This window comes from Rousettus aegyptiacus, unplaced genomic scaffold (assembly GCF_014176215.1).
Source record: "Rousettus aegyptiacus isolate mRouAeg1 unplaced genomic scaffold, mRouAeg1.p scaffold_m13_p_11, whole genome shotgun sequence".
Taxonomy (NCBI): Eukaryota; Metazoa; Chordata; class Mammalia; order Chiroptera; family Pteropodidae; genus Rousettus; species Rousettus aegyptiacus.
Window position 1 is genome coordinate 35,328,413 of NW_023416286.1, and position 16,683 is coordinate 35,345,095.

At 48.2% G+C, this 16,683-nt stretch overlaps 1 protein-coding gene across 2 annotated transcripts in view; it reads right to left on the reverse strand.

The window, feature by feature from the left end:
• Window positions 1-9,719, reverse strand: part of PRAG1 (PEAK1 related, kinase-activating pseudokinase 1) — a 49,123-nt gene extending 39,404 nt beyond the window's left edge. Inside the window, exons 1-3 of one of the 2 annotated variants that reach the window (XM_016133151.2) lie at window positions 9,570-9,719; window positions 4,868-5,284; window positions 1,313-3,087 (exon numbers count right to left, since the gene is read on the reverse strand). In XM_016133151.2, coding sequence (XP_015988637.2) covers window positions 1,313-3,087; window positions 4,868-5,197 — 2,105 coding nt within the window. In that variant the 5' untranslated portion in view covers window positions 5,198-5,284; window positions 9,570-9,719. Of the gene's footprint in view, window positions 1-1,312; window positions 3,088-4,867; window positions 5,285-8,988; window positions 9,102-9,569 lie in introns of those variants that run through there. The other variant, XM_016133152.2, reaches the window with a different exon arrangement.
• Window positions 9,720-16,683: the final 6,964 nt, after the last annotated feature.

The following is a 16,683-nucleotide window of genomic DNA, read 5'->3' on the forward strand; positions in this document are numbered from 1 at the left end:
ACTGACTTTAGAGCCTGACTGCCATGTATGGCTGTATAACCTCAGCAGGCTACTTCAGCTCTATCTGTTTTATCATCTGTAAATCGGGGATGATAATTCCTACCTCCTAGGGCTGTTCTGAGGATCTGATGAGTAAATATGTCTAACTCTCTTAGATCTGTGCCTGGCCCATCGTAAGTGTCACATACATGGGAGCTCTTCTTATTCACTCAGGTAGTTAAAACTGTAGCCAGAGAGAGTCTGTTACCCCGTGAGGGTCTGGAGGATTCTACTCTGCATGGCGGGTGGTCGATGCAACACCAGAACAAAGTCGTGGTCATGAAAAAAGTCCACGTTAGAGGGCCTCACAGCCTCTGACACCTTAATGTTCAAAGTGAAGTGTCACAGCTGCTTCTCTCTCCGGTCAATTCTCTGCTTCTGACATCAACCTGGCGGTACACGGGCTGAGACAGAGACGCTGGAAACGACAGGACTGGAGAGCCTGTTCAGAAAGGCTATCATTTTTCGAAAAACAGCAGGTTTCTCCTTCCTTTCCCTGACAGGAATCGTTTTGCTTTAATAGAGAAAATTTTTTTTTTTCTTCCAGAATTTAAATTCCATGCACGCGTCAATACCTTAAAAAAGCATTTCTGTTTGGGCCTTTGAAAGGTACTTTAAACTGGCAGGGGACAGCAGTGAAGCGGTGGAGAAAGCTGTGAATTTCAGTATTCTAAAATAAAACTACATTTTTTTTTTCTTTCAAAACCCACATCCGAGAGTTACAAAACCACGTGCAGAGGCTTCTGCTATTTTGCTTTTGGGCCCAAGGACTAATCGCCATCAAGGTAACAGTTTGTGGAGCACACATTTGGCATTGCCCCTTTGGCTCCCAATCTCTTTGCCTCTCTAAATTCTGGAGCATAGCCTCCTTCTTGTTGCATGTTTAAATAAGTGGAGAATTTCTGTGTTTCCTTGAAAAAGCCTGCTGAAGATACTTCTGAGAGATGGGGAGAAAAAGAGTGCCAGAGTATACAATTACAGGCCCCAGGAAAGAGCGACAGCTTGGCAGGGCTTCCTGGAAAGTTTTGTGCCAAAGAACCAATCTCAAGCAGGGCACTGCTTGTAGGTTTGCTTGTTGCACACAAACATGAGCAACAACTCTCGGAAATGTACATAAAGGCACCAGGGCCTCTGGGCAGACACTGGTCCTGGGGCGTGGGACTCAGAGCCTGGGCCTGCAGGCCTTCAGTACCAGTGGCAAAGGCCAAGGTTTCTGGAGGAGCCCTGTGTCCCGTCAGGCCGGCCCGAGTCACACACAGACACTCGTACTCACCGCGACTTTGGAGGTGGCGGAGGAGGTGAGAAGGCCTCAATTCCACTTCTGTCCTTAGGGAACTCAAAAGCGAAGGAAGCAGACTTGCTCATCCCAGTAATGGCTTTGTTGTTCTGCCCTGAGGAGCCATCTGTGGGGCAGAGACGGTGCCAGGTAGAGGAGTTTGAGGGGTCCGTGGTGCCATTTTCCGTCTCTCTTCCCCAGCCTTGACTCAGCAAGTCCTGCTCCACCTCCTCCTCTTCCTCTATCCGGCACTGACGACTCCAGGCCCCAGCATGGTACCGGGGCCGCCTCTGGTCTAAGGCTGAGGCGGTACTGGCTGGCACCGGACACTTGACGGAGTCACGGTCACTGACACCATTGGCCCGGCAGGAAGCGGGGTCAGCGGGGCCCCTGGATGAAGGCTGGGGCCCAGTGCTACCCACGGAGCTCCCCTCATTGACGTCGGACAGCGGGGAGGCAGATGGTGACACCGGAGACCCTCCAGGACTACTCCTGGACAGCTTGGGAGGAATGGCAGGCCTCCCCTTGGGCATGTGTTCACTGGCATCGTGACGATGGCCTTCCCTGGAGCTCATTCCCTGCCCATCTGAAGGCTCCTCATCGCCGGCCTCAGAGTCCTGGCTCACAGGCCGGCGTGGCCACTGCACTCCCACCGCGGAGTCAGGGCTGCTCAGGTAGATTGTCCGGTGGTCCTCTTCTGGGTGGGCCGCCATGACTGTGATGGTGGCCGCCACCTTGGGGGCCATATCTGGGCCTTCCCTGTCTCGGCCCCAGCCAGATGTTGTTTTCTGAGCCCATGTGTTAGCAGTCCGGACCTGGCCCTGAGCAGCTGCTGCCTGTGGCCTGGAAGGTGTTGGAACTGCCTTCTTCCTCTTGGTGCTCTCGGCATAGATGGGTTCAGGATGCACAGACTCTCTGGAGTGGGCGGTCGGCTGGGGCTCCCCAGTCAGCCCAAGGCACCTGTTAGAGGTCGCCCCATGGCAGCCAGAGTCCTGTTGCTTCCCCAGCACAGGTTCCTTCATAAGGGAGCAATAATCGCTCTCGAGATGGGAGGCGAAGGGGCTGCTGGTGCCGCTGCTGGCAGTCCCGCACGAGAGGCCGTCTGAAGAACTGGCAGCCTCTGAGGTAAGGGGCAGCTGCTTGGGGCCCAGGTGGGGTGAGTTCTCCGTCAGGCCCTGACCACAGCATTCCCTCGGTAAGCTGGAAACCCGCTTCTCCTCCTCGGCTGGCGAGCAGCCCTCTCCGCCATGTCTGTGCCGGGGACCCTCAGCCTGTGGAGTGTCCTCGGCGCCGGGGCTCCCGGGGCGACAGTCCAGGAGGGAGCAATATTCTCCCCCCTCACTGTCCCCTGAGGGCGAGCGCCTTGGACCGCTGTCATCCTCCGCGGGCAGGGACTCCCGCGGGGGCTGAGGAGAGGGGTAGGGCCCAGGGCCCTTGTGGCAGCCAGATGTCTTCCCGCCAAAGGCAGCCAGTTTCTGGAGGAAGCTCTCCGGAGTGGAGTTCAGCTCTTGGTAGGAAAACACGGGTTTATTTTCCCGCCCGGCCTTCTCATCAGGGAAACTCACTGCGTGGAAGGCGGCGTTGTGCTCCCCCCGGGCCTCCAGGCTGTGCAGGCCGACCACGGCATACGCAGGCGGGCAGTGGGGGTGGACATCTGCAGAGGCAGATGGCCCGGCAGGCTTCTGGACGCCACGGAAACTGCCCAGGTAAACCACCGGCATGTCTTCCTGCTTCGGGAGGGGGAGCTTGCCGGGGGGCCGTCTCCAAATGACCTACACAGACCCAAGGCGAAAGACTTACATTAGACCTTGTCAGAGAAGAAAGGGAGAGAGAAAAAGCGAGAGGGAAGTGCCATGACGTTGTACGCTGTCCTCTGTGCTGCAGCGGAGAAGCTGTGCAGCACGCCTACCTTCTGATCTCCCCACAGCCCTGTCATCACTGCTGCGGGCCCCCTGGAGCCATTGGTCTTCCCAGTCACTGGCTGCCCTTCCCACCCTGGTCTGCCATTCTTTTGGCTTAGATCTGTAAAGCAGGGAAAAATAATTCTCAAAATGAACATTTTGCCTTCTCCCTCGAAACTGCTAGATGAGACAAGTTCTCCTACGGGCTTTGAAAATTGAGTTTTGGGATTTGTTTAATTTTTGTTTTGTGCTTGTTAGTCCTCAGATAACCGTGTCACAGTACATTCCAAAAGAAACCAAAGTCACAAGGCTTTTTACAATACCTTGGGTGGGTGACGGGGGCAGGGGCAGGGGCAGGAGGATGAAGGGTACTCTCTGAGCTGGGCCATGCCCAAGAACTCTTTCTCCCAGTTACAGGCAGTGACCTCAGCCTGAGTCCACATAAGTGGCTGGACTAGAACAATGAGACAGGTGTGAATTGATCATTCTGATCACTGAACTCACTGTCCCGTCCTCCTCCCCATCTAAGTCTCCCCCTACTCCCACTTTTAGAAGCAGCCTCAGAGTAGGACCTGTATCTGGCTCCTTTCCCAAAGGATTCTGAACTGAGAGTCCCTGGCTTATGTCTGTGAAGGCTGAAGGTAGCACGAATGGCCTGGTGTATGGATGTAACCAGCTTACGTAAAACGGAGCAGCCCTGTGGGGACACGAAGCTCAGGGCAACCCACAGAAGTCTTCTTCAATTAAGCCTCCCCAACTTAACACTGACTTCTGAGTTAACATAAGCTCACACATTCTTCCTGTTCCACTCTCTATGATGGTTTGGGAAAACCAGAACAGGCAAAGAGGTCAAACAAGTCGCAAGCAGTTCTCAGAATACGTCTTAGACACACAGCTTCACAGATATGTCTGGAGGCAGCAGGCTCTCCATACCCTCTAAATAATTATGCTTTTGTAAGCATTACCTGTGGGATGAGCAGAATGATCTACTCTCTAGGTATGTAATTGGTTTTAGTGATCTTAGGCCAGAGCTGGTAAAATCTAAGCTTCATAGTTGGAAATACGAACACTAGCTAGGAACTGGATGATATCAAAGAATTATTGCCAATATTTTATGTGTACTAATGGTATTATGGTTATATATTTTTTAAAGACTTTATTTTTTAAAGATGTACTAACATGCGATGTCTGGGTGTGCTTCAAAATCACGAGGAAGAGAGGGTTGGGGATTAGAGCTGAAACAAGATTGGTCATGAGTTGACAGTTGGTGACATGCATTTTGAAGGGTGGTGGATGCACAGAATTCGTCATGTAAGATTGTTACTTATGTATGCATTTAAAATTATTGATTAAAAAAATCTTTAAAAGCTTTTTTGAAAAAACTTCGCTTTGTGTGCACTTGTATTTGCCCAAACGGATAATTAATAGAGTCTCCAAATAAAGTTCAAAGGACTAGATTACTAGTTCTTAACCTAAAGGAACAGATAGAAAGGCAGGCAGCAGTAAGGAAGGAGTGGTCTTGGGGCAAGCTGACGGGCAGCCACCCTGCAGAAGTTTTGATCTAGCAGCCCTCCCTGGCAGCCAGCCAGTCACCAAGTGTTACAACAGGAGCAGCCCCTGTAAAAATACCACAAGGGTTAGTCAGACTCACCTTTGAGACATCCGCATTCATATTCGCCTCTGTCCACACATCAGAGGCATCGGAACTCAGCATGGTAGGCTTAACAGCGATGGTGGGCTTGGAGTAAGGCGAGCTGTTCACACCTTCATCTTCCAGGCGGCAGTGCTCAGGCCTAGGTGACAGGCGAGGAGGCGGGGGCAGGCTGCCTGCTCTGGGCTGGTGACGGCCAGATGACAACTGGTGGTCGCTCCGCAGGCAGAAGCAGTTCTTACAGGACCCGGGCTTCCAGATGTGCTCCACAAAGTCACTGCACGCAGACATTTTTGGGCTCTTGGGGTTCAGTCGGATGGCCTGGTACATCTTAGATGGACAGTGTGCTTGTTCATCTTGTACCCGGCTCTCTGGTGTGGTCTCGTGGGAGGAAGATGTGGGTCACAGAGCGGCTTCCTGAAAGGACAGAACACTTGCCTGATCAGAGTGCTCCCTACCAGAAGGCACAAGCATTATCAATTAGAGTCTGATTATTTGGGGACTAGAAGGGGGAGGAAGTAGGAAAAAGGGAGAAAAAGGTAAAGATTAATGTTCCGTTTATTCCGAGGCTTTCACCCATTTCTCATAAGACTTTTAGCCACTCTCTCATGTTGTGGCCTTATCAGAAGCTGTAAAAACGAAATACAACTGTTATGTGAGTAGGAAGCATAAAAGCCATTTCAGTCCCTGAAAATCCTGAGCACTGGGAGGTTTTGGGGCCGCTGACGGGAAAAAATTGCGAAGACGAGAAGCCTTATCTCGTCCAGGCATTCCCTGCCACTAGGGGTCTTGAGCTAGGGACTCTGTGCCAGAGGAACAAGAACTAAAGAGTAATACAGCAAATATTCTGGAGAATAAGCCACAATTTTTAACGAAGAACTATGGTGGGGGGTTGGGAGGAAGGCAAGCCTGGGCCCTGAAATTAGCACTGTAATGCATTTTTTTTGACCTGTCAAATGCTGAAGGGGGTGAGAAAAGTGAGAGATACGTGCTGGTCTGCCCCCCAGGGGACCCTTGTCAGGAGGTCTGGCATCCTGGGAATTTGCCTCCCTCCGCCTGCTTCTTATATATCATTCAATCCAGTGCTCACTGAGGTCGGCAAAGCTGGGGCTTCAGGCCAAGGGGAAAACAGAAAGGGAAATGCAGGAGTGTCACATTGCTGTGGCCTAGGGGTGGCAGGCTAGGGTACAAGAGAGGGTCACCGAGTTATTTTCTTTATGATCACCCTGGAAGTAAGGCAGTCAGCTGGAGGAAAGAGTTAGCTGCCTCTGAGAGTAAAACTGAAAGCAGAATTTTCATCATTGAACTTAGTAAACTCACCAGTGAACCCGAAGAACACCTTGTCGGGTAGCTTCCTTCATCCCCTTTATATGGATGGGAAAACAGTGGCAACCACATAAACTAAGACCTGTCCATAGGCACAGAGAGTTTGGTGTTTCTGGAAAGTGAAGTCAGTTTGGCTGGTAGCAACTCACGGCACCATGATTCATCATACTGAGCTCTCTGCCACTATCAGTTTGCTGCTCTTTGATCCTCTTTCCTTATTTAAATAACCTGGCTTCCTTATAAGGAGAGTGTTCACAAGAAAAGGGTCCTTAAGAACCTAAGGTGAAAAGATTCTCATTAAACAGGGAGGATTTTGCCCTAGGGTTTGCTCTCCACTTTCTTCCCGTGAGAACTTACTTTGAGGTTGATACTCTCTAAACTATCAACAAGACTAACCAGGTAGAATGAGCCAGATGCCCCAAAGATCATTCCAGAATCTTTGTGGGAAGCGCTATCTTTCGGAACTCCCACACTCACAGAGAGGGGTGTTCATTCAACAAGTGCTGAAGCTAAATTCGCCTCCTTTCCCTCCAAAGTTATCCCTGAAGCCCACTGTATCCTGAAGGTAAATGAACAGTGAAATAAAAGACAAATATCTTTCTGTCAGTAACTGCTATTAGGACTGTCTACATCCCTCTAGTTAAGATGATTGCAGTTATGTTCTTCTCCCTAAATACTCCCAAGTAGCAGGTTCATCCTTTGCCAACTTCCCCAGAAGAGGTCACTAAGCTTTTACAAACAGAGGAGGATAGCAACAATTTTTTCTTTCTCCTACAATCTTAGGCCACACAGAGCTTAAGCTCTGCTGCTAAATTCTGGAAAGGGGGAAAAGTAGAGGAAAGCATTTTGGTATTCAGTAAGGCTAGTCTCCATATCCCTCCCCTGAGGTGTAGCGTAGGTCCTCCCAGGTTGCTGATGAAGCCTGCTTTCCCAGTTACAGAAAAAACAGGCTTCCCTTGAACCTCAGGCAGAGGCTCCCCCATGCTCCGCTGTAGACTAGAGAAAGAGAGCATGGACCAGTTCTGTGTGGGCACCTTCCACTCCTCATAAGGCTGGACTACCTGAGGAGGTGGGCATCCAACCACTTCCCCAAGGCTACTACAGATTCACAAAGAAGCAGTTTTGGGTTGCCACATCTCATTTCCTCACATGTGCCATGGTTGCCAAAGGTTTCCCCCACCCCCTCCCCACTCCAGCCCTGGGACTTTTGGTCAGTCCTGGATCACTAATATGCAGGAAGTGTCTTTCAGAATCCCTCACCCATTTATGAGCACTCAGTTCACTCCCATTCGAGGCTCTGAAATTCTCTGACAGCGGGCATAACTTTCACCAACATGACAGTTCAGATACACAAAGGTTTTTAAGGGGAAGTCTTTAATAAGGTACAGAATAAAGCTCTGGCTTCTCATCATCATTGACTCACTGCATCCTCTTAAAACTGGCTTCTCAGTCACAGCAAACAGTATTTACCACCATGTCAAGCTAGAAAAGATTCTTTTCCAATTCTGTCTGTCTAGAAAGGTTCTGGGCCTGGGATGATCCCTTTTTTGTTTTAAGTAAAAGATGGTGAAAAACTCAAGGGGTGCTCACAAATTGGGAGCCACGCTTCGCCCACCAGCTCTCAGCAGCCAGGGAATGGCACCGTCCCGGCCCACATTCCTTACCTCTGAGGGGAGGCAGCCCCCAGAATTATGCAAATTTCCCCATTTCTGTGGGAGGCAGCAGTGTGAGAGTAGAAATAGATCTCAGCATTCTTTCGGATCCAAGTCATGATAAAATATATTTGCCTCTGCAAACTTACTGCACTAGATTTGTGGCTACAATTTGCAAGACTGAAGCTGTCAGATACACTCCCACCTCCTTTTAAAAAGAATATAAAAAATACTAGCCAGATCCATAAAATTTAATATTTTGGCCAAATACTGCCTCTCATACTCGCATCAAAAGTTATCTTTGCCTTACCCTGAAGTGACAGAATATCAGAAAACACTCATCTATAAAATTTATATGTATTACAATTAAATGACTGCAATACAGGGAAAGAATGTGTAAGGAAAGGGTCTGGATTTCAACAATCCACTGGAAGGAGTTGCCCAGGCAGAGAGGAGAAAGTGACAGCCTTAACACACACACACACACACACACACACACATACACACACACACACACACACAGTCACACAGAAGGTAAGTCATGATATTCACCCAACTTTTTCTTTTCTTTTTTTCCTCTTCAATGCTATGTAGTCTAATCTCAGCAATAGGAATGTGGTTTCCTGGGTTAGATCTACTACCGTCTAAATCAATAAGAAAGATATCGAATTCTGTAAGACCCCACACGATAAGGAGGAAATAATTACAGAATTCTCCCAAAGTTTCCTGTCAAATATCCGTCTCAAAAATGGAAGGGGCTGTTAACTGATCGGTCAGGCCAGTGATCAATAAAGCCTCCTGAACCTGACTCTGGACCGGACACATTGCAAAACTCCTCACCCCTAGACCTTTGGGCTTTGCTATCAGTTCTGCAAAGCCATGTGCTTGCTGGCTGGGCTTTACCTGAGAGAAACATACACACAGTTAGCCGGATCTGCCTCCATTCCCAACTCACAGGACCTAAAAGTGGACAGGTTCTATATTCTCTCTCTCTCTCTTCTCTCTCTCCTCTCTCTCCCTCTCTCTCTCTCTCTCTCTCTCTCTCTCTCTCTCTCTCTCTCTCTCTCTCTCTCTCTCTCTCTGTGTGTGTCTGTTTTCGGCTGGGGAGGGGGCAGCAGAGGCAAAGATTAATAACGCGCTCACCGCAAGCTTTTCAGAGGGCTCGGCCATGGCTCAGGAAAAAGGCATCATATCAGTCCCTCCGGAGACTCCAAGGCTGGCATCTAACCTCGTGCCGCATAAGAGGAACCTACGACCCTGGGCCCCCAAACCATCACCCTCGGTGTCCTGGACAGGGCAGCCAGGCGGCCTCTCCCTCTCCGCTCCTTTGACAAGGCTGCTGCGGCGGAAAGGACGTCCCCACGCCGGCGATCCCGAGGCGCACAGAGCAGCGGGACCAACGAGACCAGCAGCAGAAGAGTCGAATTTCCCCTCTCGGAACTCCAAGGAAAGTTTCCCCGTTTTCAAGAGCGCGATTCCCAAATGAATCGAAAACACCCCTCAAGCTCCCAGGTCCTCTAGGCTCGGCGCCTCCCCCTCCGGCACCGACCCGGGCGCACGCGGTCCCGACCCTCCACCCTCCCCAAGAGGTCGCCTGTCACCCCAGGCGACGCCGACAGCGGGTCGCCGGCGGGGCAATCGCGGCGCTGCTCCAAAGCTCCCCTTTGCGGCCACGTTTGCCAAACAAAAAGAGGCCGAATCTGGAGAAAGCGTCGCGGGCTCACCTCGGGGCCGCGCTCTCCCGGCCTCGCCGTCCGTCGCCGAGCCGCCAGCTGCCCCGCCGGGCGCCTCGGAGCATTGTTTGGAGAGTGTGCGCGCGCGATCTGTGCCCGGCTGCGGGCGGGTGTCGTCTGAGGAGCCCGGCCGCCGGGTCGCAGCTGCGAGCGCGGCTCCGCCTCCTCCGCCTCCGGTGACGCCGCGCGCCCGGCTCCCGCCGCACCTCCGCAGTCCCCGCCGCCCCGCGCCCTCGGCCCGCGCGCCGCCAGCTCCCTCGCCGTCCGGCTGCCGCTCCCCAGCCCCGATTCCTGCAAACTCTCCACACCCGGCCCCTCCTCCGCGTACCCCCTCCCGCTCCCGACCGGGAAGCTCCGCCCCAGCCCGAGACTTGGCGCTGTCTGACCCCCAGTGGAGCCCCCATTTGCAACCCTCCTCTACGATGGTTCTACTTGGTTCTGCCCCGGCGAGTTTCAGTGTTTGCTGCCTTCCACGCTGTGTGTCTAGGTGTCCTCTCACCCGCCCAGCTCTTGGGACCCTGGAGCGTGGAGCGCGGGGAGAGTGGGGACAGGGGGCTTGGAGTGGGGGAGAGCAAAGCACCAGTTCTGGAGTGGAGGAACAGAGGGTGAGGGGTCGGGAGTGGAACGGTGAGGCCAGGAGCCGAGATGGGATCCGAAAGCAGCGTGGGCACCATGATCGTCAATTACTGTTGCCCTTGGGAGGGCGGCGCCAGACCGAGCCCGCCTGGCAATCCCAAAGGCTAGTTCCAGGTCCTGCTCGGTCCCTGGACTGATCCGACGCCTCAGGCAAATTGCTTAATCTCCTTGAATTTTAGTTTTCTGAATATGGAATGCAAGGGTTGGAATGGAGAGAGTTGTCTTCCACGACGCTGAGACTGCCAGGTCTTCCGCAGGCCAAATGTTAACACCTGTGTTTACACCGCTTCCATTAAGTGACTCATTCATTGAGATAGACCGAGTTCGAGATAGTCCCAGGGCTAAAAATCTTTTCAGCGAAGGTATGGCAGTCTACGACCCGGTCAGTCCCCTCCCTTCCTCTTGGAGCCAGCGCCAAGGTCACAACCTTGTGTCTGTCTGGGTTGAGGGAATGTGGTGAATGGAACAGGAAGAAGACCCCCCAAAAGCACGTCCTCTCTGCCCGCCCCCCCATACCCAGGGAGGCAGTGTATTGTAATTCCGATTAGGATCCTCTGCCCTTCGGCCCACCAGGAGAGCCTGTCAGCTTCCGCTGCACTCAGAGGAGGAAAGCTGATTCCCTCTAATTTCCTGTGCTTTTCTTGTGATCTGGTGGGACAGAGCAGGACTGAGAGGGTGAGGAGGAAGGTGGCTGGGGTGGGGGTGGGGGGGGGAGGGCGGGGTACATGATTTTATGTAAAAAAAAAAAAAGAAGAAGAAGAAGAAGAAGAAGGAAGGTAGGAGGGACATAGTACTATCTCATGCTCCAATGACGTATGAATTTCTCCTGTATATGAATAGAAGGTATAGAGAGATGGAAGCGGGACCAACGTTCTTTAAGTACCTACCCTGTGCCAAGCAACCCCAGGAGAGGGACATCATCCCCATCCTATAGAAAAGTAAACTGAGGTACAGAGGGCCACATAATTTGCCAGGGCCCATCCCGCCGAACACTGGTAGTGCCGGGATTGGAACCCAGAGCTGTCTAACTCCACTGACGAGCAATTTGACTCTGTCATACTGCCTTCTCCCATACTGGGAGTCTAGTCCCACTTTTCTTTCTTTCCAATGTGAGGGAAACCATTTGAACAAACATGGAAGGAAAATTCTGGTTAAGTTTCATCAGTACCCAACAAAGCCAAGGGGTCGAGCTCACTAATTTACCAAAACCCAAGAAGCAGGTAAGTACAAAGAGATCTGTGTTGGGGAAATAAAATTAAAAAAAAAAAATTTTTTTTAATGACCTCAGGAGGAGCATACAGTTCAGTGAAAATGGAAGAGGACAAAGCTGGGTGTTTGAGAAGTTCCTAGTTCCCGTGATTCAGGCTATTTCAGCTCTTCCTCTGTGAGGTCCCAGTGGGGACACCCACCTCGTCAGAATGAGCACGTGAGAGGCACTCACTTTCCCACTTCATTTTCTTTACCTAATTTATCCTCAATACATGAACAGGCTAAAGAACATGATTACAAAAAGCAAAGTCTTGCTAGTGTGACAAGATTGGCGGTTCTGTGGCAAGGGACAGCAACTGAAAGGTTAATTCAGTCCTGCGAAACGAGCAGCGTTCTGAAGTGTTTTGCTGTGCTCACACAAAATAAACGCATTGTACCGTAGTTGCTGATATACAATGAACATGTTTTTATGCCAGCAACATGGCCTTAAAGATAGCTTCATCTTGCCTAATGAAAAGAATCAAAAAAATACTTCAAACGACTCACTTAGATCCCCATAAAATGCCCACTTTCTTATGCAGTGCTTCACCAGAGACCGTTAAGTGTATTATTTCCTCAGTGAAGTCTCAGCAAGCTCATGAGTTTTAATAAACAATTCTGCTGGAACTTCCAAACTGCACCCTGCAATGCAGTGCAGTTTGTGTATACACAGCATTCTGGATCTAGCTGCTTTTCAGTCCATTTTTATGACAGCTTTAACTGCAGGGCTCGGGTTCCCTGATACTGATCAGATCTTGAAGAAGAGCGATTCTCTTTAGGGTTTTAGTCCATGAGCATCATACTGTACAAGAGAGCAGTGACATTTCAGAAAATAAGGACAGAGGCTGGGAGAGATAGTGCTTGGGGGTGGATAAGGTAAAGCACTTCAGAATTAGAAAGGCAAAAAAGTAAGATGAGGAGGTGCACAGTATTAAATTATATAGTCATGTGCCACATAACGACCACATTTCAGTCAACAACGGACCGCCTATATGACAGTGGTCCCATATTAACTTCCTCTGCGGAGCCTCTCATTATTGGAAATGGGGCCAGGTGTGTGTGTGCGCATGTACATGAGCAATTAGCCATCAGACTTCCTGTGCATGTACTAGAAGAGGAGAAATTATAATAAATTAGCCACCTTTAGGCCCCAATGCTAGAAAAAAGAATAGAGCTAAAAAATGCCTGTAGTCTAGTGACCTCGTAGCTGTTATAACACTATAGGGCAATGCATTACTCGTGTTTGTGCTCACACTGGTGTAAACAGACTTACTGTGCTGCCAGTTGTATCACAGTATGGCACATATAATTATGTACATAATACTTGATAATGATGACAAATGACCATGTTAATGCTTTATGTATTTACAAGACGATAGTTTTTTAAATTATTTTAGAATGTGCTCTTTCTACTGATAAAAAAAGTTTGCTGTAAAACAATATGCCATGTTATGCCTCATATCTAGTGTCTATTCGATTGCATCATTTTCTCTTATGCTTGATTTTAATTTCGTGTTGTTTTGCACAGTAACATGCGATACAGGTTTGTAACCTAGGAACAATAAAGCATATACCATATAGCTGGGTGTGTAGTAGGCTCTCTATGGTGTTCACACAAGGTTGAAATCACCTAACAATGCATTTTTTTCATAGCATATCCCCATTGTTAAATGGCTCATGACTGTACTGAGAAAATGCTAGCTGGAGTACTTGAGGGGTTAGACATCATAAAGATTGGACCAAAGTTACCCCATGTGTGATACATTCCCAGCTGGAGAATGGACCTCAATAAATACAGGGTGGGGTGTGTCTCGCACCTTAAAGTGAGAGAAATGTTCAATTTCAGTCAACAAATATTTATTGAGTGCCTTCTACTTATGAAGCACTGGGCGAGGTACTTTAGGGAAAAAAAGAAAGATGAGTGAGAGACCAAATCTAAGCTCAAATAGTGGTTTTGTGAAGGTAGAGAGCTTAGGAAGGTAAGAAATATTTTAATTTGTGGACAATAAGGACTTTACGGATTGAGAGAATAACATTCACCAAGTAATGGGCGTAGGAGAGACAGAAGACTTTTTCGGAGATTTGATATCCAGTCTGGCTGGACTGTGGTTATTGGAGACAAGGCCGGGAATGCAGTGTGACACTGGACGTTGAAGGCTTGCTTTGCAAGTAAGCTAACAGGAGAGTGCAGCTGAATGACATTATCCAAGTTGTTCTTTTTGTTGTTGTTGTTGTTGTTTTTCATCTAGATCTTATATCTTAGGTGGATTAGGAAGTGGAAAGAGAGATTGGCGGCAAGGAGACTGGTTTAGAGTTTCTATGTCTGGTCCAGATGAGAGATAAGGGGCCTGGATGAGGGAGATGACAGGGCAAATGGAATGATACTTGTTGAATGGATGGTTTTGAAAGACATGAAGAGACAGATATGGGGACCAGCTACTTACTGATTCACTATGAGCAATAAGATATTCACTAATAATAGCTTACATTAAGGAGCACTTACTTTGTGTCAGGCCTTGTGTGCCAGATGATTTACATGCCTTCTCTCATTTAAACCTCACAGAAATCTGAGGTAGGTGCTGTTACTGAGGGAAAGGAATCAAAGATGACCGATAGGACGTTAGCCTCAGATACTGGTAGCTTCATCGACAGTATTATTAGTAGAAATAGGGAAGTCAGAGGACTTCGTTTGTGGTATCCTGAGTCTGAAGTGTGTGGTAGCCATCCAGTGAATGAAGCTATCCTGCCAGGTGTGGTGTTTGGAGCCATAGAAAAAAATGAATGAGGTTGGAGGAATGTGGTGAAGAAAGAGCAAAGATGATATGAAAAGGTGAAGGGTTGGGGACACAGGAATCTAGGGGAAGCCATGAAGAAAAAGAGTGTGAACCTTCTCTTTTAGACTTTTTACATCCAGAGCAGCATGAAGAGAAGTCTCTTGGAGAACATAGCCAGGGAGGAGATATTGTTAAGGGAAGTCTAGTTTTCGGTTAATTATACGAGATGGAGAGTGTTTGAGACCACTTTAAAGTCTTAGTTACTTTGCTTATAACAGCTGGACGTTCTAAAGGAGCCCATGGAAGAAGTAAATCAGATGGGAAGACAAATGGGATGGGAAAGGTGAGCTTGATAGGAATGCAAGCAGGAAAAAAGAGTATTTAACAAGGGGAGGGGTGAGTGCAGATGAGAGAGAATAGAGCACTTGGAAGCCATAGGCATGTGCAAGTCCTGCCTTAGCGGAATTTGCATAGAGGTCCTAAAACCACTATGGAAGAGATTGGAGGGTAAGAAGGAAAGAAAAAATGTCTTTTGAAAATTTGTCGTGAGGATCCCTTCTGGCCCCTTTCTGTCCTGCTAGAGAGTGATCTTCTCTGTAAACCAGTTAAAGTTTGGTCCAGCAAGCATACACAGCCCCACGCCTCTCTGTCTTTCTTCCCAAGTGATAATCACTCTTTCAGTTGCCAAGCCAGAGTTATCTTTTCCTTCTCTGAGGTGTGGAAATTCAAGCAATCTTATCAGTTAATCCCTGTCCTGTGACTGCTGCATCACATCCTTGTGTCCTAACCTTTTTAAAAAACCTTTTCTAACATCCCATTCTGACTTTTAGTCCTAGGCCATTCTCCACAGGATGAAACGTTCTAAATAATTTACAGCATCATGTTCCAGGTACTGAATGGATTTTTTCCCTCTAAACTGAAAGTTATTATTTCAATAACTGCAGAACATCAGAATCTGAAACTACATGGGACTGAGGGCCAGGGGTTCAAGATTGTTATGATCTTTCTTTAGGCCCAAGTACCAAGGAGCTCAGATGTCAGGTGTTAAAAAAAGAAAACACTTTCTTTTCCTTTTTATAATATAATTACAGTTAGTGTGCATTCAGAGACAGATACATTATTGCAAACCTCATTTTTTCAAAATCTTACTGTTATGAGTTGAACTGTATTCCCTTACCTCCCCCCAAAATATATTAAAGCCCTAGCCCCCAGTGCTCAGAATGTGACTTTATCTGGAAATAGGGTCTTTACAAAAGTGACCAAGTTAAAGTAAGGTCATTAGATAATCTTTAACCCAGTACGACTGGTGTCCTTATAAAAGGGGGGCATTTTTGACTCAGAGACAGATGTACAAGAGGGAAGACAATGTGAAGACACAACGGAAGAAGAGGCCATGTGACAGAAGTGATGCATCTCCTAGCCAAGGAATGCCAAGGATTGCCAAGGGAAGAGAGACAGGAAGCATTCTTCCCTAGAGCTGTCAGGGAGAGCCCAGCCCTTGCTTTCAAACTTCTAGTCTCCAGAACTGAGACAATAAATTTCTATTGTTTTAAGCCATTCAGTTTTTGGTACTTTCTTATGGCAACCCTAGAAAACTGATATAGTTACTAAAATAAAAATGTTCCAATGAATGATACATTGCTTCTAGACAGAAGGTAAAGATTTTTCCAAAATCCACTCAAATTAGGAGTCATGTTAATTAATGCCCACTACACATGAAATGCCAGACAGTTCACTGTGGTAAGAAAGTCAGAGTGTCCCTTCATTCAACCTGCTCTAGGGAGAGAATGCTCATTCTTTCACCTATAATTTCCTCATTCCTGTTTTTGGGTTTACGGTTAGGGGAAAGTCCTGGCATTTGCACAATTGACAAACTCTTTTCCCTCCACATGCAGGCAGTCTGAACTAAGACATATCTCAAAGCCCATCAAGGGATCCTCCACATACATTTCCAGAGATGTCGTTAATGGACATTAGAGATCATTTAGGTCTAATCTTTCACTGACAAGTGGATCACTGAGGTCCCTAAATGACCACCATGACTTGTCCAAGGCCTCATAGGACATTTCATAACACTGTTCCTCTGAGCTTTCAAGGTTGTTTGATTTTAATGTGAACTCAGCTGTGAGTTAGGGGTGTGAAAATGAGAGCTCTTCGAGGAATTAATTCACAACTCCCACTGCTTGGCTCTCTGGCTGAACTGGGGTCAGTGTAGGAAAGAAGCAGAATATTTTACATTAGGAAGGGTCACAGAGAAAAAACAAACCCATTTGTGAGATCTGTTTGGTTACCCTAAAGAAAATCTTCTAATGGTACAGACACTTTGGAAAACAGATTGACAGTTTCTTAAAAAGTTAACCATAAATTTGTCATATAGATCACCAATTGCATCCTTACATACTTACCTAAGAGAAATGAAAATATGTCCATACAAAAACTTGCACATA